This window comes from Hypanus sabinus, chromosome 21 (assembly GCF_030144855.1).
Source record: "Hypanus sabinus isolate sHypSab1 chromosome 21, sHypSab1.hap1, whole genome shotgun sequence".
NCBI classification, from domain to species: domain Eukaryota; kingdom Metazoa; phylum Chordata; class Chondrichthyes; order Myliobatiformes; family Dasyatidae; genus Hypanus; species Hypanus sabinus.
The window spans coordinates 30,226,478-30,252,693 of record NC_082726.1 but is presented as its reverse complement, the minus strand read 5'-3'; the positions used below and the strand labels follow the sequence as shown (position 1 = coordinate 30,252,693).

Genomic DNA, 26,216 nt, shown 5'->3' with positions numbered 1-26,216 from the left:
GTGAGAAATCTTCAGGAAGCTCTGACAGTAAAATACCCCACGGGACTGATGATTACTGAGGGGCACAGCTCTACTCCACGACAAGTGAGTTTGTGCCCACTCTCTGTTTCAGTCCAGTAGGATTACACTTCTGGAAGTCTCCCTGTACCAATATTCTCCCCCTCCCCCCAGTGGCCCTTGGTCAATATTCGGAACAATTAGACAACAATGGGCCATCAGCAGCTGTCTGATGTGCAAGTTCTGAATGCCTACAGAAGCTCTCCAGATCCACCAATTACACATTCTTCTTCCTCAAGACTACGCCCAGTTCTAATCAGCTACCCCAATCCTGATGAATATTCAAACATTCATTTAACATCAGAAGAGGTAACTTGGAAAATGGGCTGACTTTTTTTTTCATTGTTAACCCATAAACCACAAGATCTTTTGATTAGTGCAGGTTAACCACAATCACTGACCAATGATCAGCTCTAAGACACCAGGTTTTTGCATCAATCCACATCCACCTGAGATCTACCTAGTGGCTGGGCCAATATAGAACACATCTCACTTTGACTGCACGAGTCCTCGGTCCAGTATTCGCTGTTTGATTTCCTTGATGTACAGGGGTCTTCCAGCTTCCTCCAGAACAATCTGTGGCAAAACATTTGAACACTTTTCAACAGCTTCACGTGATAAACCATAAGTAAGACAACAGTAAAGTGACAGTCAAATCTTACAGTAAGAGACATTCTCAATTGGATGCTCAGATCTGAATGGGGCTTAACCCCATGTTATTACTACTTACAAGGCAAGTTCAGTTAGCACAAGTGGCAGCAACCCATCATGCCATGAGTTCCATGCCTCTTAAACACACTTTCAGAATTATGACACACCCACACAAAGCCCACATCTCTGGATCACACTGTAATCTGTCTCCAAGGCCAACATCCATGCATCCTTCAGGAGGGTGAACCACTGAAAGCCGTCTGGTCTAGCTAGTCCACCTGGCTGAATACTAAAGGTTTATGTAGTTCAAATGGCATGGGCATATTCAACCTCTTGTTTCTGCAATCTGAGGTTCCCACCTGCTTGAAAAAGGTATCTACTGTACCAGTGCCCAACAGCATGGTGACCTGCATCAAAGACAACTACCCAGTATCATCAACGGAACACATCTATCATCAAAAATCCCCACCATCCAGGCCAGATTACCATCAGGCAGAAGCCTCAAATCCAACACCACCAGGTCCAGGAACAGGTATTTCCCTTTAATCATCAGCTTCTTGAACCAACCTGCACAAACCTAACTAACACCTTAGTACAGCAGCACTATGACCACTTTGCATAACAATAATCTTTCTTTCTGTCCTAATGTGTTCTTTTGTGTAAGAGGTGCATATGATTTATGTTTTTCCTGCGATTGTTGCCTATCTGATGCTATGTAACTGTGATGCTGCTAAGATTTTAGTACACCTACACAAACATGTTCCTGCACAATGGCAATAAATTTAACTTTGACTTTTAACTAATTCAGTTAAACTTCTGATGGATGTTCTCAAGATCTGATGGGACAGGATGAGGTCCAGCCCAGTGGCACAACTAAAGATCCAGGAGAAACCAAGTCTTAAAAACATTACACATACAAAGTTTATGACACAGGAGTGGAACAATCAGCTCATCCTGTCTCCACTGTTGGTAAATGGCTTTCCAACTCAAAGCTCTTTGAATATATATGCAAGCATATATATGGTGAGGAATCCCGTTTCCACCACCCTTTCAGGAAAAGAGTTACAACCTCTACTACCCACTAGAAACACTTTTCTCCTCTCTCCTCTAATCCCTCCTTCCCTTACTTTGAATAGATAAAAACTGTTGTTTTGACCCCGCTGCTATGGGAAACATGTCATTCTTATTCAATAACCTAATTTTTATGAACCTTGGTTAAATCTTTCTCAAGCCTCCTTTGTTCTAAAGAAAACAACCTAAGCTTGTCTAACCTGGTGCACACCGAGTGACCACTTTGCCAAGCATCTTTCCTCCAACTGCCATGCCAGCCTGGATCTCCCAGTGCCCAGTCGTTTTAATTCCACTTCCCATTCTCACACTGATACATCTGGCCTCAGCCTCCTCCACTAAATCAAACTACATGTAAGTTAGAGGAACAGCACCTCATGGAACCACCTGGAAAGTTTCCAACTTGATGGAATGAACATCAAATTCTCAAAATCTCCTGTAACCACTCACCCTGTTCCATTTTCCTTTTCTCTCTTCCTGATCTACCTGACCCCCCCCCCAACACATTACCTTTCTCCTCTCTCACCCACTCCATCTGTTCATCACCCACACACTCCTCATCTCCATACTCGATGTTCCTTTTCTGACATATTCCATCACCTTCAGCCCTTTGTCACTTTCACCTCCCAGTTTCTCACATAATTCCCACTCTCCCCCCTTCCCTCATCTGCCTATAATCCCCCTTACTGGATTCACCAATCATCTATCTGCCAGCTCTTTCTCATTGCTGCCCCTTATATTATCTCTCCTCTTCCTTTCAGTCCAGATGAAGGGTCTTGACCCAAATTACTGATTGTACATTTCTTTCCATAGAAGCTGAGTTCCTCCAGCACTTTGTATGTTGCTCCCTATTCCTACATCAGTGGTCTCATATCCCCAGTTTATTTAATCATTCCTCAGATACAAGTTTCTAACCCTGGACACCTTCAAAAATTTCTTTTAATTCAATTCAGTTTCTTTAAGTATGATGAACAAAACATGGGCACGGTACTCAGGATGTGACCGAACCACTATTACAGACAAGTCTAGCATAATCTCCCCCCTTCTACTAAACTCCTGCTTATTGCAACTAATAAAGGACTACATTCCATATGCCTTTATAAGATAGCTGGACTTTACTGTCCAGCTACTCCTAAGGATCTGTGGGCATTAACTCCAAAGATGTACATCTCCACTCTCTTATGTACTCCCTTGCCTCAGTACACTGCCCCAAATAAAATTTCATTTATCACTTTTCTACCTCTGGCCTATCTCTGTACCATCCAGCCAATTTTGTATCATCTGCAAACTCCTCTATCATTCTCCTTCCTGTCTAAATCATTTGAGAATAACAGAGAAAAGTCGCAAATCTTGAGCCCTTGTGACTTGTAAAAATATCCATCAACAATTACCCTCTGCTTGCTGCCACCAAGCCAACTTTGGATCCAGCGTGCTTCTCCCATGGATCCTATGAGCTTTAACTGTACTGATCAAGTCCAAGGCTTGGGATCTATCTGAAATTCATATAGATGACATTGACTACATTGTACTCATTGACCCTCCATGTCACATCCTCAAAAAAAAACTAAGATAGTCAACCACGACCTTCCCCTCTCAAATCCACACTGGTTGGCTCTAGAACATAGAAGAATACAGCACAAAAACAGGCCCTTCAACCCACAATGTTGTTCAGAACTAATTCAATTTGTTATCAAATGCCCAACTAAACTCATCCCTTCTAACCTGCACATCATCTACATTTTTCCATTTCCTGCACATTCATTTGCCTATTTAAGAAGCTTTTGAATACCTCAATCATATTTGTCTCCACCATTCACCCACCACTCTTCTGTTAAAAAAAAATCTTTCTCACATATCTCATTTGAATTTCCCTGTCTCACATTAAATGCATGTGCTCTAGTATTAGATAATTCAACCGTGGGAAAATTATACTGACTTCATCTATGCCTCTCATAATCTCATAAACCTCTATCAGATCTCTACTCAGCTTCCGCCACTTCAGATAAAACAACCCAAGCTGTGAAAGTAGCTTCATAGGTAGATAAGGTAGCAAAGAAAGCTTTTGGCACATAGGCCTTCAAAGCTTACAGGAGTTGGGATATTATTTTGAAATTGTATAATATGTTGGAAATAATTTGGAGTATTGTGTGCCATTTCTGTCTCCTACAGGAAAGATGTAAATAAGATTGAAAGAGTGCAGAGAAAATTTACAAGGACGTTGCCGACACCTGAGTTATAAGGAAAGATTGAATAGGTTAGAACTTTATTCCATAGAAAGTAGAAGATTGAGGAGAGATTTGATAGAGATACACAAAATTATAAGGGGTATAGAGAGGGTAAATGCAAGCAGGCTTTTTCCACACGTTTGGGTGAGACTACAACTAGAGGTCATGGGTTAAGGGTGAAAGGTGAAATATCTAAGGAAACATGAGGGGAACTTCTTCACTCAGAAGGTGGTGAGAGTGTGGAACAAGCTGCCAGCGCAGGTGGAAGATGCAATTTTGATTTCAACATTTAAGAGAAGTTTGGGAAAGTACATCAATAGCAGTGGTATGGAGGGCTATGGTCCAGGTGCAGGTCAACGGCAGTTTAAATGATTCAACACAGGCTCGATAGACAAAAGGAGCTGTTTCTGTGCTGCAGTCTTCTGCAACTCCCCATGATGCTTCTTAAAGCACATTCACTCTAATCCAAGCAACATCCTAGTGAATTTTTTTTGAGCCCTCTCCAAAATCTCCACATCCTTTCTATAATGGGACAACCAAAACTGAATGCAATACTCTATATGTGACAAGTTTTATAAAGCTGAAACTTCCAACTTCTGTACTCAATTCCTTGACTTATAAAGGCAAGCAAACAATACTCCTTCTTTACCACCTGTATAGTCTGATTAGTCTGTGTATTTCTACATCAAGACATACTGTTCTTTAGAATGGATGACAGTAAATCATCTACTAAATCAAATCCAATGGGACTTAATAACTTAGTTTAAAGCTACCTCATTTCCTAAACAATGTTAGCTATCCTCCAGTTGCCTGGCACTACTACTGCAGAGTTAAGGAACCTCATGATCTTTGTCTGTTCTCTGATGTACTATAGATAATGGAGTAATCAGGGTGACTCTAGGTGAAATTAGGATATCTCAGAGATTTCTATGGCTTAGATCCATCGCAGTTTAAGAGGAAACAAAATGAAGTGCCACGTGCCAGTGAGGGTAAGAATATGATGCTCTGGAGGATGAACACATGGCTGAGGAACTGGTGTACAGGGCAGGGTTTCAGATCTGAGGATCATTGGGACCTCTTCTGGGGCAGATGGGACCTGTACAAGAGAGACGGGTTACACCTGAACTACAGGGGGACCAATATCCTTGCAGGGAGGTTTGTTAGTGCTGTTGGGGAGGATTTAAACTAGATTTGCAGGGGCATGGGAACCAGAGTGCCAGAGTAGATAGTGGAGCAGAGGTGAAAATAAATGATGTTAAAGGTTCATGCAAAGTCACAAATAGAAGGGTTGTATGTGGTGGTAATAATCTTCTGAGGAGTGTCTATTTCAATGTGAGGAGTATTGTGGGAAAGGCTGACAAGCTGAGGGCGTGGATTGATATGTGGAATTATGACGTTGTAGCCATTAGTGAAACTTGGCTACAGGAGGGGCAGGACTGGCAGCCTAATGTTCCAGGGATCCGATGTTTCAGACGTGATAGAGGCAGAGGGATGATGGTTGGGGGATAGCATTGCTAGTCAGGGAAATTGTTACTGCAGTGATCAGGCAGGACAGATTAGAGAGCTTGTCTACCTAGGCCATATGGGTGGAGCTGAGAAACAGGAAAGGTATGACCACATTAATGGAGTTGTATTATAGACCACCCAATAGTCAGTGAGAATTGGAGGAGCAAATCTGCAAAGAGATAGCAGACAACTGCAGGAAACAAAGTTGTGATAGTAGGGGATTTTAATTTTCCACGTATTGATTGGGACTTCCATACTGTTAAAGGTCTAGATGGGTTAGAGTTTGTAAAATGTGTTCAGGAAAGTTTTTTAAATCAATATATAGAGGTACCAACTAGAAAGGATGCAATATTAGATCTCCTATTAGGAAACGAATTAGGACAGGTGACGGAAATATGTGTAGGGGAACCTTTGGTTCCAGTGATCATAACACCATTAGTTTCAACTTTACCATGGATAAAGATAGATCTGGTCCTTGGGTTGAGGTTCTAAACTGGAAAAAGGCCAAATTTGAAGAAATGAGAAAGGATCTAAAAAGCATGGATTGGGACAGGTTGTTCTCTGGCAAGGATGTGATTGGTAAGTGGGAGGCCTTCAAAGGAGAAATTTTGAGAGTGCAGAGTTTGTATGTTCCTGTCAGGATTAAAGGCAAAGTGGATAACCTTGGTTCTCTAGGGATAATGGGACTCTGATAAAGAAGAAGAGAGAGATGTATGACATGTATAAGAAAACTTAAGAAATCAGGAGGGCTAAAAGAAGACATGAGGTAGCTTTGGCAGTCAATATTCTACAGGTATATTAAGAGCAAAAGGATAGTAAGGGATAAAATTGGTCCTCTTGAAGATCAGAGTGGTCAGCTATGTACGGAACCAAAAGAAATAGTGGAAATCTTAAATGGGTTTTTTGTGTCTGTATTTACTAAGGAAACTGGCATGGAGTCAATGGAAATAAGGCAAACAGGTAGTGAGGCCATGGAATCTATCCAGATTGAAGAGGAGGAGGTGCTTGCCATCTTGAGGCAAATCAGAGTAGATAAATCCCCAGGACCTGATAGGGAATGCCCGCGAACCTTGAAGGAGACTAGTGTTGAAATTGCGGGGGCTCTGGTAGATATATTTAAAATGTCGGTATCTACGGGTGAAGTGCTGGAGGATTGGAGGATAGCTCATGTTGTTCCATTGTTTAAAAAAGGCTCTAAAAGTAATCCGGGAAATTATAGGCCGATAAGTTTGACGTCAGTAGTAGGTAAATTATTGGAAGGAATACCAAGAGATAGGATCTATAAGTATTTAGATAGACACGGACTTATTAGGGAGAGTCGACATGGCTTTGTGCGTGGTAAGTCATGACTAACAAACATATTAGAGTTTTTCAAGGAGGTTACAAGGGAAGTGGATGAAGGGAAGACAGTGGATGTTGTCTTCGTGGACTTCAGTAAGGCCTTTGACAAGGTCCCACATGGGAGGTTAGTTAGGAAGATTCAGTCGCTAGGTATACATGGTGAGGTAGTAAATTGGATTAGACATTGACTCAATGGGAGAAGTCAGAGAATGGTAGTGGAGAATTGCTTTTCTGAGTGAGGGCTGTGACTAGTGGTGTGCCACAGGGATCAGTGCTGGGTCCACTGTTATTTGTCATCTATATCAATGATCTGGATGATAATATGGTAAATTGGATTAGCAAATTTGCTGATGATGCAAAGATTGGAGGTGTAGTGGACAGTGAGGAAGGTTTTCAAAGCTTGCAGAGGGATCTGGACCAGCTGGAAAAATGGGCTGAAAAAATGGCAGATGGAGTTTATTGCAGACAAGTGTGAGGTATTGCACTTTGGAAGGAAAAACCAAGGTAGAACATACAAGGTAAATGGTCGGGCATTGAGGAGTGCATTAGAACAGAGGGATCTAGGAATACAGATACAAAATTCCCTAAAAGTGGCATCACAGGTAGATAGGGTAGTAAAGAGAGCTTTTGGTATATTAGCCTTTATAAATCAAAGTATATAGTATAAGAGTTGGAATGTTATGGTGAGGTTGTATAAAGCATTGGTGAGGCTGAATTTGGGGTATTGTGTGCAGTTTAGGTCACTGAATTACAGGAAGGATATTAATAAGGTCGAAAGAGTGCAGAGAGGGTTTACAAGGATGTTGTCGGGACTTGAGAATCTGAGGTACAGAGAAAGGTTAAATAGGTTAGGAATTTATTCCCTGGAGTGTAGAAGAATGAGGGGAGACTTGATAGAGGTATATAAAATTATGATGGGTATAGATAGAGTGAATGCAAGCAGGCTTTTTCCACTGAGGCTAGGGGAGAAAAAAACCAGACGACGCGGGTTAAGGGTGAAGGGGGAAAAGTTTAAAGGGAACATGGGGGGGGTCTTCTTTACACGGAGAGTGGTGGGAGTGTGGAATGGGCTGCCAGATGAAGTGGTAAATGCGGGCTCACTTTTAACATTTAAGAAAAACTTGGACATATAGATATGGAACAGGTGCAGGTCAGTGGGACTAGTCAGAAAAATGGTTCGGCACAGCCAAGAAGGGTCAAAAGGCCTGTTTCTGTGCTGTAATATTCTATGGTTCTAAGTAGACCAGGGTATTTGATTTCCCATACAAGGGAAATTGGGGGGAGGTGGTACTTGGAGAAAAAATGATTTTGGGTGGTTTTGGATTCTGTAGTTAAGGATGTTCTGGGTGCCGAGATCACCAAGGGAGCTGTAGTCTCTCTGTAGCTGTAGGTGGACAAGTATACCCTACAGGGCAGATGGCAGTGGCAGAATGTGTACAATGTCCTGTGTATGTAACTCAAAATGGGTTTTTTTGGTTTGTTAAGAATAGGAATGCTTCTTTGTCTGATAAGTGTTTCTCTCGCAGTTGTTTTGCTTTATACTTGCTGATATGGTAACTGTATTCATTTGTTAACCAATGGGGAATGTTATTTTGTCTTGTGAGGCTGGGAACTTGGGGGAGGGGTTTTCGCGGGCTTTTGGTGGGGAGTCGGGAGGAAGACGCCGAGGAACGTGGACGTGCGCTGCACTGCTCGGAAGACCACCGGGCATGGTCCTAGGTGCGAAGACGTGGAGGTCGGAGGCAAGCGACGAGGGGTCAAATGGTTCGATGTTTGAGCTCCAACGATGTGCACTAAACTGACTGAACTTTGATAAGTTGGCGCCTTTTTGTTTTTTTCCTTTGCATATATATTGTATTGCCTAATACTCTTTTAATTTTAGTAAACTCTTTAAAGTGTATTTCATAACGGTATTTGTTGTGGGTTTGATACTGTGGGCGGGCGCGAGGCATAAACTCGATTCTCACAGCACCTGCGTGTACGGGAGGTGGGATTGGTGTGTGGCTGGATCTCCTCTTCCCCTAGACATATACCAGCCTGTTGGGCAAGTGTTACATTTGTGGGGTGCTCGTCCCGGATTGGATTGTCAGGGGCTGTGGAATCGCGCAGGCAGCAGAGCGGAGATGGACAGAGATACGATTGTTAGCTGGTGCGAATTTGAAGGTGTACCGGTGCAGTATGCCTGTGCAGTGAGCGGAGTGGATTTTCGAGTTTCGGGAGACGCGTTAGTGCGGGGCTTAAGTTCGGTGAAGGGTATTGGGCAGGTAGAATTGGTAGCTAGACGGTGTGGTAAAGAGGTGGAGTCTGGCTGGGTGTTGGTTTGTACGAGTGCTGATGTCAGGACGTTGGAACTGCCGGCGACGGTCAGTGTTCTGGGGAGGCGGGGCCGTGGGGGCTCCACACCCTCTCCGAGGATGAGGCTGAGGAGCTAGAGCTAGAGGTGAACCCCAGAGAGGTGCCTGGCACTAGTAAAGGGAGATGGGAGGAGGGAGTCGTGACTAGGCCCCACTCCCCAGGTAGGATGGAAGCCTCGGAGCTGGCAGCCGCACTTAACTTCCTGGTGGGAGTGGCCGAGAGGCCACAGCTGAAGCTGGGGGTGTTCTCCGGAGCCAAGCCTACTCCGGATGGGGAGGTGGACAATGAGACCTGGATCGAGCATACGTCTTTGATGTTAGAGGAGTGGCCAGGCTCGGAGGAGGAGAAGAGGCAGCGATTGGTGGGAAGTTTGAGTGGTTTAGCAGCCAAAACAGTCCAGGAGTTGAAAGCTGAGAAGCCTGGGGCCTCAGTGGAGGAATGCATAGAAGTTTTGGAGGGAGCGTTTGGGTTGTCAGGGGAACCCTGGCTGCTTTTAGCAGAGTTTCAACGCCTGGAACAACGGAGAGGGTAAAAGCTCTCTGAGTACATATTTAGGATGGAGGGGATGCTTACGGGGTTGCAGCGCCAGGGGGTAGTGAAGGCGCCTGACGTGGCTAGCGTGAGGATGAGTCAGATATTCAGTGGCTCTCTGGAGGAGGACAAGATGGCGTGGACTATCCGGCAGGCTTATAGGAAAGGTCCCCCTCCATCATTTGGGCAACTGTTTAGAGGTGCAAGAGGAAGAGAGAGCGTTGGGGCAGAAAAGGGGCGCAGGCCTACGGGAGCGATCCTCACCGATACAGGAAGTGGTGGCTGGGTGGAGGATTGACAACCCCCCGGGGAGTAGGGAACCCCCTCTTGAGGGGAGGGACACGGGAGGTACCCACTCCCGGGGGCGACCAGTGCAGTGGGTTGGGAGCAGGAGACGTCCTGGGAGAGGAGGGGCGGCAGGCAGCCGAAGGTGTGCTATCGCTGTGGAGAGGAGGGACACTTTAGGCGGGATTGTGAGAGACAAGGAGTCCCGCGGAGGACAAGCCCCCCTGTGACTAAGAAGGGAGAGGTGTCGGGAAACTTAGGAGAGGCCCAGTGAGGGAACGGACTGGAGCCTCTGGAGGAACACATTCCCAGAGATCAGCCGGAAGACCACCAGGTGCCCACGCCTCTATTCCGGATGGGCTGGTAGGACCCTGTGCCAGTGTGGGTCTAGGGATAGAGGGAGTTTACGCAAAAACCGTTCTTGATATGGGATCGCAGGTGACCTTATTGTACCGGTCTTTCTACAATCAATATCTAAAGCATTTGCCCGTAACCCCATTTGACGCCCTGCAGATTTGGGGTGTGAGAGAGGGTGACTACCCATACGATGGGTACCTATCGGTAAGATTGGAGTTCTCGGAGGGCGATGTGGGAGTGTTTGAAGCTATTGAGACGTTGGTGTTGGTGTGTCCTGACCCGGTGGAAACTGGTGGTGCTGCCCTCCTGGTGGGGACTAACTCCCCTGTTGTGCGACGGCTCCTGGGAGCTTGTATGGAGAAGGGGGGGGTGGGGAAGACTTTCTGGAGACCCTCTCAGTGCATCCAGTGTTTCGAGCGGTGTTCGAAGAAGGGGTTGCCTCCCAAGAGCTGGACCCGGAGTGTAAACGAGGGACTGTGTGGTGTACGCAGGCGAGGCCCAAGGTGATCCGACCAGGGGAGGTAGCACTAGTGATGGGGACCCCCAGATTCCCAGGAACGCCGAAGGGCAAAGCCCTGTTAGTAGACGCCCCGGACGATCTTGAAGGGGAGACACGATTTCTGACGGGGTCGCTGTGAGGCCCAAAGTGCAGAGACCAGGGGTGGTACATGCGAGGCGTATAGCTATAAGCGTCAGGAACACTACAGCAAGAGAAATCACCTTTAAGAGGGGAATGCCGCTGGCACATCTGTTCCCAGTGACGGTAATGTCTAGTACACCAGTGAGGACACCTAATAGGGAGGGACTGGAGCATCGAAGGGAGCTGACCGCTGAAGCCTTTAACTTCGGGGATTCCCCTGTGTCGCCGGAGTGGAAACTCAGGCTAATGGAGAAGATGCTGAAGATGGAAGCTGTTTTTTCTCGGGGCGAGTTTGATGTTGGCTGCTCCAAAAGCACTCGCCACACCATCCGGGTGATGGAAGACACCCCGTTCCGAGAGAGATCCCAGTGGCTGGCTCCGGCAGATGTTGAGGATGTGCGACAGCACTTGTGCAAGTTGAAGGAGGCCGGAATCATAGCTGAGTCTCGAAGTCCTTATGCATCCCCAATAGTGGTGGCACGGAAGAAGAATGGGAGAGTGCGCATGAGTGTTGACTGCAGGACTTTGAATTGGCGAACTGTCCCTGATCAATATACTGTCCCAAGACTCTAGGATGCGTTGGCCTGCCTGAGCGGTGCGAAGTGGTTCAGTGTGCTGGACTTAAGAAGTGGGTATTACCAGATCCCGATGAGTGCAGGCGATAAAGAGAAGACCGCATTTATCTGCCCACTGGGGTTCTTTCAGTTCGAACGAATGCCCCAAGGCATATCGGGAGCTCCAGCCACCTTCCAGAGGCTCATGGAGAGAACTGTGGGGGATATAAATCTGTTAGAGGTGCTGGTGTAGAGTGTTCGGATCGACTTTGGAGGAACATGTGGAGAGGCTGTTGAAGGTGTTGGGCCGGCTTAATGAAGAAGGGTTGAAGCTTTCCCTGGACAAATGCCAGTTCTGCAAGTCATCAGTTAGCTACATTGGCCATATCATTTCGCAAGAGAGAGTGGCTACTGATCCAACCAAGATAGATGCCGTGACCACCTGGCCGAGACCCCAGAAAGTGGGCGCTCTGCGCTCATTTTTGGGGTTCTGTGGGTATTACCGCTGATTTGTGAAAGGATACGCCAAAGTGTGTCACCCGTTGACTCAGCTGTTGTGTGGCTATCCCCCGGTGGGAAAGAAATGGAAGGGGGACCAGAGGCAGGATACTGGAGGATACTGGAACCCGGCGGAACCTTTTGGCTCGAGATGGGATGATCGATGTGAAGAGACGTTCCGATCTTTGAAAAGGGCACTGACCCAGGCCCCGGTGTTGGCTTTTGCCGATCCCCAGAAGCCATATGTGCTGCACACAGATACCAGCCGAGAGGGTCTAGGGGCTGTTCTGTACCAGGAGCATGGCAAAGCATTGAGGCCGGTAGCCTTTGTCAGCCGAAGCTTGTCGCCATCGGAGAGAAACTATCTCACTCACAAGTCGGAGTTCCTGGCGCTGAAGCGGGCGGTGGTGGACAAGCTGGGCGATTACCTGTACGGAGCCAAGTTTGAGGTGAGAACGGATAACAATCCCCTCACTTATATTTTGACTTCGGCGAAGCTGGATGCCACAGGGCATCGGTGGCTGGCGGCCTTGTCTGTATATGATTTCAGCCTGAGGTACCGCCCTGGAAGCAAGAATGTCGATGCGGATGCTTTGTCACGTTGGGAGCCGGGGGAACAGGAGAAGGACGAGGAGTGGGAGAGTGTCCCTGCCCCTGGAGTGAAGGCGATGTGTCAGTTTGCTATCACCGTGAAGGCCAAGAGAAGAGGGAGGATGGAAAGAGCCGTGGACCACTTGGGGGTTTTTGACGACGCCATACCCCTAGTTTACTGTGACCTGATCACACTGCGGACTAAACAGTTGCCGGAACTGAGTCCGGGGGAAGTGGCAGCTGCTCAGCAAAATGACCCGAGTATTGGCACTGTGTGGTGAGCGGTCGAGAAGGGGGATGTGGTGTTGGCTGAGAAGGCGAAACACCCATTTGTGCCTCTGTTATTGAAGGAGTGGTCTCGGTTAAAGTTAAAGAACCAAATCTTGTACCGGGTAATGGCGCCTCCTTACCAACCCCGCTGTTGGCAACTGGTCCTGCCGGAGGAGTATCGACAGGCTGTACTCCAGGCCTTACATGATGATTCTGGACACTTGGGGGTGGAAAAGACCTATGGATTACTCAAAGATCAGTTCTACTGGCCCCGGATGAGGGGGAAGTCGAAGAATACTGTAGGAGATGCAGTCGTTGCATCCGGAGGAAGACCCTGCCAGCGTCGGCGGCTCCACTGTCGCACTTGCAGAGTGCGGGACCTCTGGACTTGGTATGTATGGATTTCCTGTCGATTGAGCCTGACACCAGCAACACCGCGAATGTCTTAGTCATCACCGATCATTACACTCGCTATGCTCAGGCATTTCCCACTAAGGATCAGAAGGCGACGACAGTGGCGAAGGTGTTATGGGAGAAGTATTTTGTTCATTACGGCCTTCCCAGGCGAATCCATAGTAATCAGGGGCGGGACTTTGAGAGCCCCCTTATCCATGAATTACTGACTATGCTTGGGGTTGAGAAATCCAGGACTACCCCTTACCACCCACAGGGTGATCCTCAGCCTGAGAGGTTCAACAGGACCCTGTTGGATATGCTCGGGACGCTGGAGATTGGGCAGAAAAGTAGATGGAGTCGTCATATTGGACAATTGGTTCACTGTTACAATCGTACTCGCAATGATGCTACAGGGTACTCACCCTATTATCTGATGTTTGGGCGGGAAGCGAGGTTGCCAATTGACCTGTATTTTGGGGGTGAAGTGGGTGAATTACCCGGGAAGTCCTATCTGAAGTATGTGTCCGACATGAAGAGGGAGTTACAGCGGGCATACGAGTTGGCCGAGGTGGCGGCTACCAAACAAAATCAGAGGAATAAGATGCGGTGTGATCGAAAGGTGAAGTTTGTCCAATTATTGCTGGGCGACCGGGTCCTTTTACGGAATTTGGGACTCCCTGGTAAGCACAAGCTGGCCGATCGATGGGAGGCCAGCCCCTATGTAACAGAGAGCCAGATGCCGAACCTGCCAGTTTACTGGGTGAAACCTGAGGATGGGAAAGGGCCTATCAAGGTACTCCATTGGAATCACCTGCTGCCCCTGGGTCAAGCGGTGCAGGTGGATAAGGAGCCCGAGTGGGAGTTTGCGCCTAGTACAAGGACTCTGCGAGGGCGTGGAGAAAGGGGAGAGCACGCTGCTGAAGAGCGGGGACGGGTTCCCCACCCGGGAATGGCTACCGATTCGGAAGAGGACGACTCAGATCAGTGGTCTCTGTTCCCATTCGCTGGCACTCCAGTACCAGAAGAGGAGGCTCCTGGCCCTTCCCATACTGAGTTGGGTGAGCGGAGGGAAGGTCTTGAGGGTCAGATGGAGAGGCAGCCAACATCGGGGGGAGAGAGGGTGGAACCTGAGCGTGAGCCGGAGAGATCTCAGGTGAGGGAGGACCCCCGTGAAGAAGGGGGTGAGGGTCTGTCAGGTAGACCTGGGGAGTCCGAGACAGTGGGTTCGCAGGTGAAGAGGGAGCCCAGTGGGGCAGAAGGGGTATGGAGATCTCAGAGAATTAGGCGCCCCCCCCCCGGAGTGGTTGACATATGTGGTGCCAGGAGAACCGAGTGTGATTTCTACTGCTCTGGGTAGTTATGTCACTGTTTTCTGCACCTGGGTTGGGTTTTGTGTGTTGCAAGAAGTGTTGGGGAACTCTGGTAATGTCATGAGGGCATGACATTTGCTGGTGGGGAGAGAATGTACAATGTCCTGTGTATGTTACTCAAAATGGGTTTTTTTGGTTTGTTAAGAGTAGGAATGCTTCTTTGTCTGGTAAGTGTTTCTCTCGCAGTTGTTTTGCTTTATACTTGCTGATATGGTAACTGTATTCATTTGTTAACCAATGGGGAATGTTATTTTGTCTTTTGAGGCTGGGAACTTGGGGGAGGGGTTTTCGCGGGCTTTTGGTGGGGATTCGGGAGGAAGACGCTGAGGAAGGTGGACGTGCGCTGCACTGCTCGGAAGACCACCGGGCATGGTCCTAGGTGCGAAGACGTGGAGGTCGGAGGCAAGCGACGAGGAGTCGGATGGTTCGATGTTTGAGCTCCAACGATGTGCACTAAACTGACTGAACTTTGATAAGTTGGCGCCTTTTTGTTTTTTTCCCTTGCATGTATATTGTATTGCCTAATACTCTTTTAATTTTAGTAAACTCTTTAAAGTGTATTTCACAACGGTATTTGTTGTGGGTTTGATACTGTGGGCGGGCGCGAGGCATAAACTCGATTCTCACAGCACCTGCGTGTACGGTAGGTGGGGGTGGTGTGTGGCTGGATCTCCTTTTCCCCTAGACATATACCAGCCTGTTGGGCAAGTGTTACAGATGAATCAGGGAAAAGGTAGTTCTAAAGTGATACAAGAAATACATGCTGCTTTACACATACCTCAAACAGCAACAGACAATACCAATGAAAAGTTGGGCAAATAATGACACTTACCTGAGCAGCATCCAACCACGTCATGTTTGGCTTGTCACTCACATCAGATGTTGGCTCGCTAGGGAGGAGATAAAAAAAAAGTTTATTTCCCCTTGTCCATGTCAACACGTGAATACCTTTAAGATGATAATGCTTCATTGCTATCAACAGGAGAGTGGTCAATCAATCTAACATTGGGCAACTTGCTGGAAAAAATCCAATGGGGCTGCATAAAACAACACTTAGAGGGAACGGGGTTTATCAAAGAAACTCAGCATAGAACTGTAAGGAATGTCATGCCTGACTGATAATTAAATTTTCTGACAAGGGTTAATGAAGAAGGTAAGCTACATGGCTTTAAAGCCATTAATGAAATCCAACATGGCAGTGGTCATAAAAATAAAAACTTAAATGACCCTTAAGTAAGTGGCAAGTTGGATTAAAATTTGGTTCAGACAAAACAAGGGGTTTGCTAGTTTCAATAACCGGAAGATGAAAGGTGCATGATAAGTAAAGTTCAACAAGGCTGTTCAGTACAGTCGGCCCTCCTTATCCACTGGGGATTGGTTCCGCGCCCCCCCGCAGATACCAAAAAACGCAGATGCTCAAGTCCCTTATTTAACCTGTTTCAGTGCGGTGGTCTTTAGGACCCAGCAGAACCCCAGACCTTATTTAACCTGCCTCAGTGTGGTGGACATTAGGACCTGGCGGTACAGCTCTGAATCCGCAGTGTTTCTGTTCACGAAAATAATCACGATTGAAAATAAGGTGGAAGTAATAAAGTGATCGGAAAGAGGTGAAACGCCATCGGTCTTTGGAAAAGCATTAGGCTACAGTCGGTCAACAATCAGAACAATTTTAATGGAGCATGTGAAAGGCTACAATTATTACTAAGCAACGCAGTGAATTAATTTTTGAAATACATATGTTTCTTAAGTGTTTTATCTGCATAGAAAGGTAAAATATGTACTATATACTAAGAAAAACATTTGACTAACTGACACTAAATAATACCGGATGTATCTGTTCTGACTTCAAATCCGACTTAAAGACGGACTCAAGAATGGAACTCATTCATAACCCGGGGACCACCTGTACTTTTAAGTCATTTCTAGATTACTTATAGTACCTAATACAATGTAAATGCTATGTAAAGTTGTTATACTGTATTGTTTAGGGAATAATGACAAGGAAAAATAGTCTGTACATGCTCTAACAACGAGTGCTGGAGTGAGAACTTCCGGGTTTTCCCAATCTGCGGTTGGTTAAATACGCACATGCGGAATCTGCAGATGAGGGCTGACTACTTATTGAGCTATGTTTTTATTCCCCCCCCCCCCCCCCCCCAAGACTGGTTTGTTTGAATTTTTATAATAGTCATGGGAGTTCGTTCCTGTGTATGGGTGTCTAAGCCAAGTGTATATAACCCAGGGAGGGCCTGTATCTAAGAATTTCCCAGATTATTATGTTTACACTTGACTACTCTTACATTCTACTTTTCCTTTCCCCCATTGTTGAATTGTGAAATTTTCCAGGTGCTCAAGTAAGCTGCTTTTACTTTGGACAAAATTATAAGCCTTTTCCTTTGAAACTAATCTCTGGGCCAAACCACGACAGAAAGTGGAGCAGTGGCACAAAACTAGGTAGCACTGAAAATCCTTGATTTTGTCTTGAGATTCCATGAAGTCTCATGGTGTCAGGTCAAACATGGGTAAAGAAACTTCTTATTCACCAAATTTTCTCTCAAAGCCATAGATATCCCTCCCATATTGCAATAATTTTGGAAGCATTTCATCCTCACTTTAGGATTGCAGTAGTACCTTAGGGCAATGGTCAGGCTTCAGCAATATTATCAAAGCACATATTCAGAACAAAATTCATTAAACTTCCTTCCATCAGAACAACATAGAACAGTACAGGAAGAGGTCCTTCGGTCCACAATGTTGTGCAGAACCTATTAAATTATAAATCAAATGGCCAACCAAACTAATCCCTTATGCAAACGCAAGGTACGTAATCCCTCTATTTTCCTCACATTCCTGTACCTATCTAAATGTTTCTTAAAAATCTACCATCATCTCAGGCACTGCATTTCAGGCACCCACTACTCTGTGTTAAAAAAAACTTGCCTCTCACATCACCTTTAAAATTACCCCATCTCACCTTAAATGCATGCCCTTTGGGTTCACGGCAAGATTCTAGAAAATGTGAACTTCTTAAACAATCAAGAGTCACTCACAGTGAAGACAGGTATTGATGATGAAATCCTCCATCACACTGAATATATCAGCAATGACCCTGATCAATTGAGGGAAAGGGTGCTTGTAGACTTCAAACTTGATAGAAAACACTGTACATGGCTCCTGGGTAGCAGTGTTCGCAACTTACCAACATATTTCTGAGACCTGGACTAACTACACAGGTATCTCAAGGCACTGAAAAATCACAGATGCTACAAAATCCTCCAAATTCACCGGAAGAATAAGTGAACAATCATCTTCAACATCCTCAGAAATGAGGTTCTAACTACATTCAGTCAGCCATGATAGGTAAGGCCACACCATTAGAACGACAAAGCAGATTTCAAAACAGACACTCTAGTCCAAGCTCTGTCATAAAAAGCAACTACCTTGTGAATTGAGTAAAAGATTCAAGGATTTTCCAAACTTTGATTTCACAATGTATGTATATCTGCACAGTATCCTCTTTAGTCCCTTCAGAGTAAGGATTATTGCTTCCACTCTGGTTCTAGGGTGACTGATAAGAATGAACATAATTAAGCTATATAATTTGGATTTAGAGCCAAGAGATCTAGATGGGATCTGAGGGGGAACGTTTTCACCCAGAGAGTAGTGAGATCATAGCATTTGAGAAGGGTCTAGCCAAGAATTAATACACAAGTCTATAAGGCTAGAGAGCCCAGTGCTATAAAGTGAGATTAGTACAGATGGATGCCCACTGATCAAAACTGTGTTGTGGGGCAAATGGCCTAGATCCATGCCATAGACTCAAGAGAAGGAAGGCTTCAGATAAGTCACAAGCTGACAGAAAGTAATAATGAGTAAAGATTTTCCAAGAGGTTTCCTTGAGCTCCTCCAGCAAACAAGTATGTGAAGTTGCTCCCATTAAAAGGCAGATTCCATCAGTTTCAACATGCACCAAATGCTGGAGGAACTTAGCAAGTCAGGCAGTATCTCTGGAGGGGAACATACAGTCAATGTTTTGAAGGGTCTCAGCATTGTCTCATTGTCTCTTTACTCCACTCCATAATTGCTGCCTGACATGCTAGCTTCCTCCAATATTTTGTACACATTGCTCAAGATTTCCAACATCTTCAGAATCTCGTCAAAGAATACTACAGCACAAAAACAGCCCCTATGGCTCACCTTGTCTGGGCCAAACAGTTAATCTGTTTAGTCTCATCGAGCGGCACCCAGACCATTGTCCTCTATACCCCTCCCATCCACGTACCTATCCAAATTTCTCTTAACTGTTGAAACTGAACCTGCGTCCACTTGCGCTGACAGCTCATTCCATACTCTCACTACCTGAGTGAAGACAATTCCCCAAATGTTTCCTTAAACATTCCACTTTTCACCCTTAACCCATGACCTCTAATTGTAGCCGCACAAACCTCAGTGAAAAAGGCCTGCTTGCATTTACCCTAGCTATACCTCTCAAAATTCTGTACACCTCTATCAAATCTCCCCTCAACCTTCTACATCCTAGGGAATAAAGCCTTAACATAATCAACCTTTCCTAATAACTCAGGTCCTCAAGTCCTGGAAACATCCTTGTAAATTTTCTCTGCACTCTTTCAGCCTTATGTATATTCTTCCTGTAGATAATGTTTAAAATTCCACTAGTTAGCACACTCAGTCTGGATCTCACACCTTTCTAAACACCCATCAATCCCAAGGTCTTTGCATTCCACATTACTGCTTATTCAACCCAACCAAAGGCTTCAGTCTTAACTTTGCGAAATTCCAAGACATCTTCCCCTCATACGTCCAATGTTCTTCCATCAGCGTTCCTGCTCTTTCTCAAAGTATGACTCAGCTCACAAATTCCAAGGTAATGTACACTGGATATGACATAATGTTCCAACATTTTCTGGCAAAGTCTGAACTGCATTTCATGAGAAATCGACCTGTTCCCTGTGTGAGGCAGCATCAGATAGGGATGGATTATGCCCATTTCTAAACAGGGAGACTGCTTGCGCACCAACGGCAAAAGAATCCTTTTTAGGGAAACAGCAGGTCTTAAATGTCTTTTAGGTTTTCAAATGTTTTGCTTTTTAATGTGCCTAATATTACAGGATATTGGTGCTCAGCTGATTAGAGCTGAAAGGGGAAAAAAATCAGCAAACATTTGAAATAAAAGTACTCAGAATGCCCCAAAAATGTGTCACTGGTAATGAAGCAATCTTGAAGTGTCATCAGGAATTGATTGCAGGTAAATGTAATTGCAGCTTAGGACACAGAGAATCCTGCAAACAATTCCCTGTGAAATGATGCTGACTTAAGGTTAAGCATTGACCAGAATACCCCATCAAAAGATGAGAGAAAGGGGTGGTTAGTAAGCATGAAAAATTGTATTCAGAATTCCCAATAAGAGACAGTTTGTGGTTAAAAAAAATTCCTACAACCACCATTAAAATGAAATCACTGACAACAAAACTTACGCTTCTAGTGCTTCACTGTTTGCAGGCAAGATGGTCACATTATCGAGGGCTGGGAAAAGAGAATAATTCCCTTGTCCATCATGATCCATTTCCGATTCAAAATTGGAAAGAGAATTCATGGTGTCTATTGGAGAAAGAGACGTCTCTGGAGAATGATTGCTTGTGGACTATTCAAAGGAAAAAAAATGTAACTCTCATTAATTCAAAATGATTCCACTTATTAAGCAGGCAACACTTAATATTGCTCTGGATTTAACAAAAGGGTGTTCCTTATTGGCCTTCCTATTAATAATTAGCAAAAAAAAAAATCAACTTAGTTACAAACCAAGAGTTAATTTTCCAAAAGCTTCTGCTAAAACTATTTAAAGGCAAGTTCATGACAAGCAAATGAAATGTCTACTTTTAGCCCACACCAAGCATGACTGGTAAATTGTGCAGAGAAATTGGAAATGGATTTGAGTCAGGGTCACAGAGCATGGAAAAACCCCTTTAACCCACCATGATCATGCCAGCCATCAAATACCTTTTTGTACTAATCTCATTTTCTCCCATCTGGCCCATCAGCTTCTATATCATGGTACTTCAAGTATTCATCTGTATACTTCTTCAATGCTGCGAGTATTAACCTCTATCATTTTTTCAGGCAGCACATTCCAGATTTGCACAACATCCCAGGTGAAAGGTATTCCTCCTTATACCCACTCTCCTACCCCTTACTTTAAACGTATTTCCTCTGTAACATATAACTATGGGGAAAGGATTCTTCACAATCTACCTGATCTTCACTCACCATAAACTTACATATATCTTTCAGATCCCAGCCTCTGGTTCAAAGAAATAAACCCAGCTAATACAATCCCAATAACAGAAACATTCCAGCCCAGAAAATATCCTATGACTCTGTTCTGCATCTTTTATAATGTTCTCATATCATTTCTACACTGTGGTGACCAGAACTGCACTCCCATCCTTCAGCTGTGCCGTAACTACTGTTACATCTGAACGTTAAAATCCTACAAAGGCAAAGATAAAATAAAATAAGCCAATTTTCTAACAGCATTCACACCACACAATGTTCCTCCCGCTCTTACAAAATCTTCTTAAATGCACATCTACGTTATTTATCTCAGCGACTCTACACGGCAACAATTTTCCTTATCGTAATTATTTCCAAAGAATGAAATTTCCCCTTAAGTCCCCAAATGAACTTGCTAATGACTACAAACCTGGCTTCTAGATATTTTCACTATTGCAAGAACACATAGATTAAAAACCAACCCCATCAGACTAAACAACTAAAGCAGCATGATTTTCTCATCTTTACGCAATAGAAAGGGCCAGGTCACTTCACAATGGAAGGATCATATCACAGGCCTCCTGTCCTACAACAGTACCCTGAATGGTGATAGGCAATTAAATGGTTAATGGGCAGGAGCCAATCTGAAACCATCCCACGCTCAATAACAAAAAGAATTAACAGGAGTGGAAAGGACCAGGCTGAAGCACCTGTATCCATGTTCACCAGATAAAATTCACCTCAGCTTCCTCCTGAGATGCCTGATTCACAGAAATCTGCCTTGAGCCTATACAGTTTACTTCAGCAATATCAGCTGAAAGCACTGGATACAGCAAAAGGCCATAAAATCCTTGCTGTAGGGTTAAAGACATACACTGCAGCCACATCTTCCAGTACAACAGCTAACTGGCATCGACCCAACAGCACACAAAACTACAGGACAAATCTAATTCTGTTGATAAGAGGGGAAAGGTGTAATCTGGCATATGCCACACATCTAGAAAAGCTGTTCCAGTATTGTTACATCACCAACCTCTATCCAGCTACCACAAAATTGCCCAGATATGTTCTGTTTGCAAAAAAAAGTTAAAACTGAAGTCAAATGGACATCAGGGTGAAAACACTCTGATGTTACACCTAACAAAAAGTAAGATAGTTGTGGTTCTTGTTGAATCATCTAGACTGAGAACATCACTACAAAAGCTCTTCACGTGCACTACGCCTTGCCATTTCAGTTCTTTCATCAATGACATACCTTCCAGCACAAGTTAACCAATTCTTTTGCAACTCAAAAACTGAAGCATTCCAGATCTGTATCCAGTAAGACTAAAACAATATTCAGGCATGGGCTGATAAGTCGCAAGTACTATTTATATTACAGAAATACAAGTGACAACCGCCGCCAACAAAATAAAGTCTACCTTATTCAAACTAGAGGACATGATTTGAGAGTTAGGGGGCAGAAGTTTAAGGGAAACACGAGGGGGTATTTCTTTACTCAAAGAGTGATAGCTGTGTGGAATGAGCTTCCTGTAGAAGTAGTAGAGGCCAGTTCAGTTATGTCATTTAAGGTAAAATTGGATAGGTATATGGACAGGAAAGGAGTGGAGGGTTATGGGCTGAGTGCGGGTAGGTGGGACTAGGTGAGATTAAGGGTTCGGCACGGACTAGGAGGGCCGAGATGGCCTGTTTTCGTGCTGTGATTGTTATATGGTTATGGTTACCTATCCGTGACTTACCATAACTAAGTTCCTCATCATCATCTAAAAGGTTATACTGACCAGAAACTCAACTGAACCAGCCACACAGATACAGTGGCGACAAGAGCAGGTCTCTGATTAACCATCCACAAAACGTTCAGCAGTTGTTAGCCGACTCCTCTAACACCACCTCCCACACTACCATAAGGGAATAGCCGCAGGTACACTTACATGAGACATACAGTGTAGACGAGTAACTATTGTACCCTCACTCGCTGGGTGTAAATCCCTTGCCAACCACGTTATAAAAGCACTACGAAAGGACGGGCGGCAGGGGATGGGTCGGCCGGTGGAAGGGGAAGCAGTGGTTTAGGGGGAAAGACCCCAATCGCACCGTCACCGCCCTCCAAGCTGCCGCAAGATCCAGCTCCAGTCCTAACCTGAGTCCTGGAGAGGCGAGCTGCTGCTGTTGCTGCTGCTGCGGAAAAAGCCCTGGGCCCCGCAAGGACACTCACCACGGGCAGCAGGACGGCGGGTTTGTGTCCATGTCGGAGCTGCTCCTTCCCGTGGATCATTGGCGACTTGTGGAGGATCTCCCCTTCAGTCTCCAAACTGTGAGACTCCATAACAGAGTGGAGCAACAGGCCGCCCAACGGTTCTCAAGCGGTCAGGTAGCTCTCGGCGGGGCTCGGATCCCTCCGCCAGTGCTCGGGAGTTCCGGCAAGAGCTCGGGTCCCTCCGCTAACGCTCGGATAGTTCCGGCAGAGCTCGGGTCCCTCCGCTAACGCTCGGATAGTTCCGGCAGAGCTCGGGTCCCTCCGCTAACGCTCGGATAGTTCCGGCAGAGCTCAGGACTCCATTTTTATCCTTCCTTTAAGGTAGTGGTCACCAACTTTTTTAAGCCCATGATCCCCTGCCTCGGCCTTACTGAAAGGCAAGATCGACTCCAAATCGATTACACACATGCACACCGGAGCAGAAAAGGCCAGAAGTAAAACCCTGCAACCCGGAAGTAGAAATAATGTATGAACACCAGGGGTCACCATCATATTTTTGCACTGCCGTCCGGTTTACTATTGACGATATTCTTGTGGACCGGCCAACGGGGGGTGGGGGACCGGAATACAGCGATACTTGAAGCAGGTTCCTTATGGCCAGTCTATTCCGCAATTTAGTTTACGTGGCTCTCAGCACTTAGCTTCTGTCCCACTTGCTCACGGCTTTAACGCTGGAAAAAAACTCAGTGGGTTTGTATTTTAAGTGCAGGGTGCTTGTGGTGAACTATGTGCCTGTCTGGACACGCCCCTGCTGACTGCTCCTGTGGCTCCTCCCACAGGCCCCTGTATAAAGGCGATCTGAGGCCTGACGCTCGGCCTCAGTCTCCAGCTCATAGTATGATGGACACTCACTCCTGGTTCCTTCTTCCAGTCAATAAAAGCCGATATCTCACCTTACGTCTCAGTGTGAGTTATTGATGGTGCATCAGTGCTGAAACAGTTCTGAGGGCTTCATTGCCTCATTAGACAGCCTCTGGTCTTGAGCTCCACCCTCCCACCGGCCACTTTGGCCAGGTGCGTCTGTTCCTGTACCAGGGCCGCGACGGTCGCATTTCGGAGACAGTGACCGACCGACTGAGCGAGGAGTGTGACAGGATGCACCCGCCCACCTTGTACCATCTATCGGCCAACTAAAGTTTGGCTCAGTAGATCGTAGCGAGGTAGCTGCTCTGCTGCTTACGAAACCCTGAGCCCGAATTAGGTCATCTGTGAATATTTTAGCACCAGGTTCCCCACCAACATTTGGTGTGCTGAACAGGTTTAGAGGCGATGCCCATCTGTCCACGCTCCAAGCCGGTAGCAACGGCACTTCTCGCCAGCCACACAAAGCGCCGGTTACCCGAGGCCAACCAGTGACTCCTGGCACGCTTAGGTAATGACCTCGCATGTATTCAAGTTCAACAGTGGGCATGACAGAGAATGAGGAAAGGTGCAGCTGACTCGTATTGTTTCCTTGCGGCCTGGTGGTTGAGGACCAGCGCGTAGTGGGGGAGCTACATGCATGCACACTGGGCAGAAAGAACGGAACTAAAACCCCGCAACCCGGAAACAATCTCTGAACAGTATTTGTGTATTTATTTTTCAATTTTTTTCGGGATCTACTGGGAAAGTCTCAAAGATCAACCAGTCAATTACAATTGATGGGTTGGCGACCACTACTTCAAGGCATTCACAATTGTCACTGCCCCTCCAACTCCAGTAGCTTGGTGGACAGGGGTTCAGAAACTGGATACGGGTGAGCTGAGGCTTCATCATGGTATCCTGCTTTCCAAGAGCACGATGAAGAAGCTGATATACAATTCTAAATTCGTCCGGGTACTAACAGTGAAAAGGAAGGCTTTAAACAGCAGAAGGTTGTGGATGTTCCGGTCTATGGAGTGGAAATGGCAGTTGAATGTACAGTAATGCATTTGGGAAGGCACAAGAAATATGGGTTAAATGGAAAAATATTTTGAGGGGTTAAAGACAAAGAACCTCAGAGGAAGATGAAGTAGTTGAAAATACATACTGCATAGTGTTTTTAATAAAAATAGAAAATGGTGGAAACGCTCAGCAGGTCTGGCAGGATCTGTGGTGAGAAAAGTTAACGTCTCACGTTCCCGCCACTCTGTAAGGTGTTTGTACTTTATCCCTGTGACCGTGTGGGTTTCCTCCCACAATCCAAAGATGTTAATAGGTTGATAAGTTAATTGGCCCGTGGTTAGTCTAGGGTTAAAATCGGGGTTGCTGGGCAGCTCAAAGGGCCTGTTCCACACTGCAGCTCAATTTTCAGAAACCTGTGCGTGATGGAATTTTAAGTGGAACAGCCGTTGCACAGGGACAATCCCACTCTCTCAGCAGAAGAGACCTTGATCCAGTGGCACGGACAAATGTTATGGCTGGAGACCTCTCCTGCTGCAGTGGATGACCAGGACATCCAAGTGTCTTGTTGTGCTCTTAGCACTCCACAACGCCTGCTGGCTTGCCTTCTTGACCGTTGGACCATTGATCGGTCTCCTCCGCTCAATCTGCCAGGGCCAGACTTCACACGCTGGGATAGACAGATACCCTACCTCACTGAGGGTTGAAGACCCAACGGCTACCCTCTCCTGGTTTGGCCCATCTGCTGAGATGGTTTACCGGGGTGTGGCGGCTGCACGTGTTACAGCTACTTGGAGCTACAGGTGAAAGCTGAGCGCCAGGTGGGGACCAAAGGTGGATGAGCTGCCCTGAACAGGGCACGGCAGGCCCCCTCATCAGAGGTGCAACCCCTCCCTAGACACCCCATACACCCTTTATCATTTACACTGAGTTCTCATGTCTATCCCCTGAGTTACCAACCTGCAGGAATTAGTACCTGTTGGGGAAACTTTCATATCAAGTCAGTCCAAATGAAAGTTCTTGGCTCAAAATGACAATTGTGCATCTTCCTCCAGTGATACTGCTTGTCTCATTGAGTTCCTCCAGTGCCTTGTGTTGATTCAGATGCCAGCA

General features: G+C 45.9%; 1 protein-coding gene across 5 annotated transcripts in view; it reads right to left on the bottom strand.

The window, feature by feature from the left end:
* Positions 1 to 23,617, bottom strand: part of tbrg1 (transforming growth factor beta regulator 1) — a 49,911-nt gene extending 26,294 nt beyond the window's left edge. Inside the window, exons 1-5 of one of the 5 annotated variants that reach the window (XM_059946216.1) lie at positions 23,202 to 23,617; positions 20,191 to 20,357; positions 15,528 to 15,585; positions 11,097 to 11,785; positions 551 to 633 (exon numbers count right to left, since the gene is read on the bottom strand). In XM_059946216.1, the coding sequence (XP_059802199.1) occupies positions 551 to 633; positions 11,097 to 11,453 (440 nt within the window). In that variant the 5' untranslated portion in view covers positions 11,454 to 11,785; positions 15,528 to 15,585; positions 20,191 to 20,357; positions 23,202 to 23,617. Of the gene's footprint in view, positions 1 to 550; positions 634 to 11,096; positions 11,786 to 15,527; positions 15,586 to 20,190; positions 20,358 to 23,126 lie in introns of all 5 variants that reach the window. The other 4 variants (XM_059946215.1, XM_059946217.1, XM_059946219.1 and 1 more) reach the window with 4 other exon arrangements.
* Between the last annotated feature and the right edge of the window lie 2,599 nt (positions 23,618 to 26,216).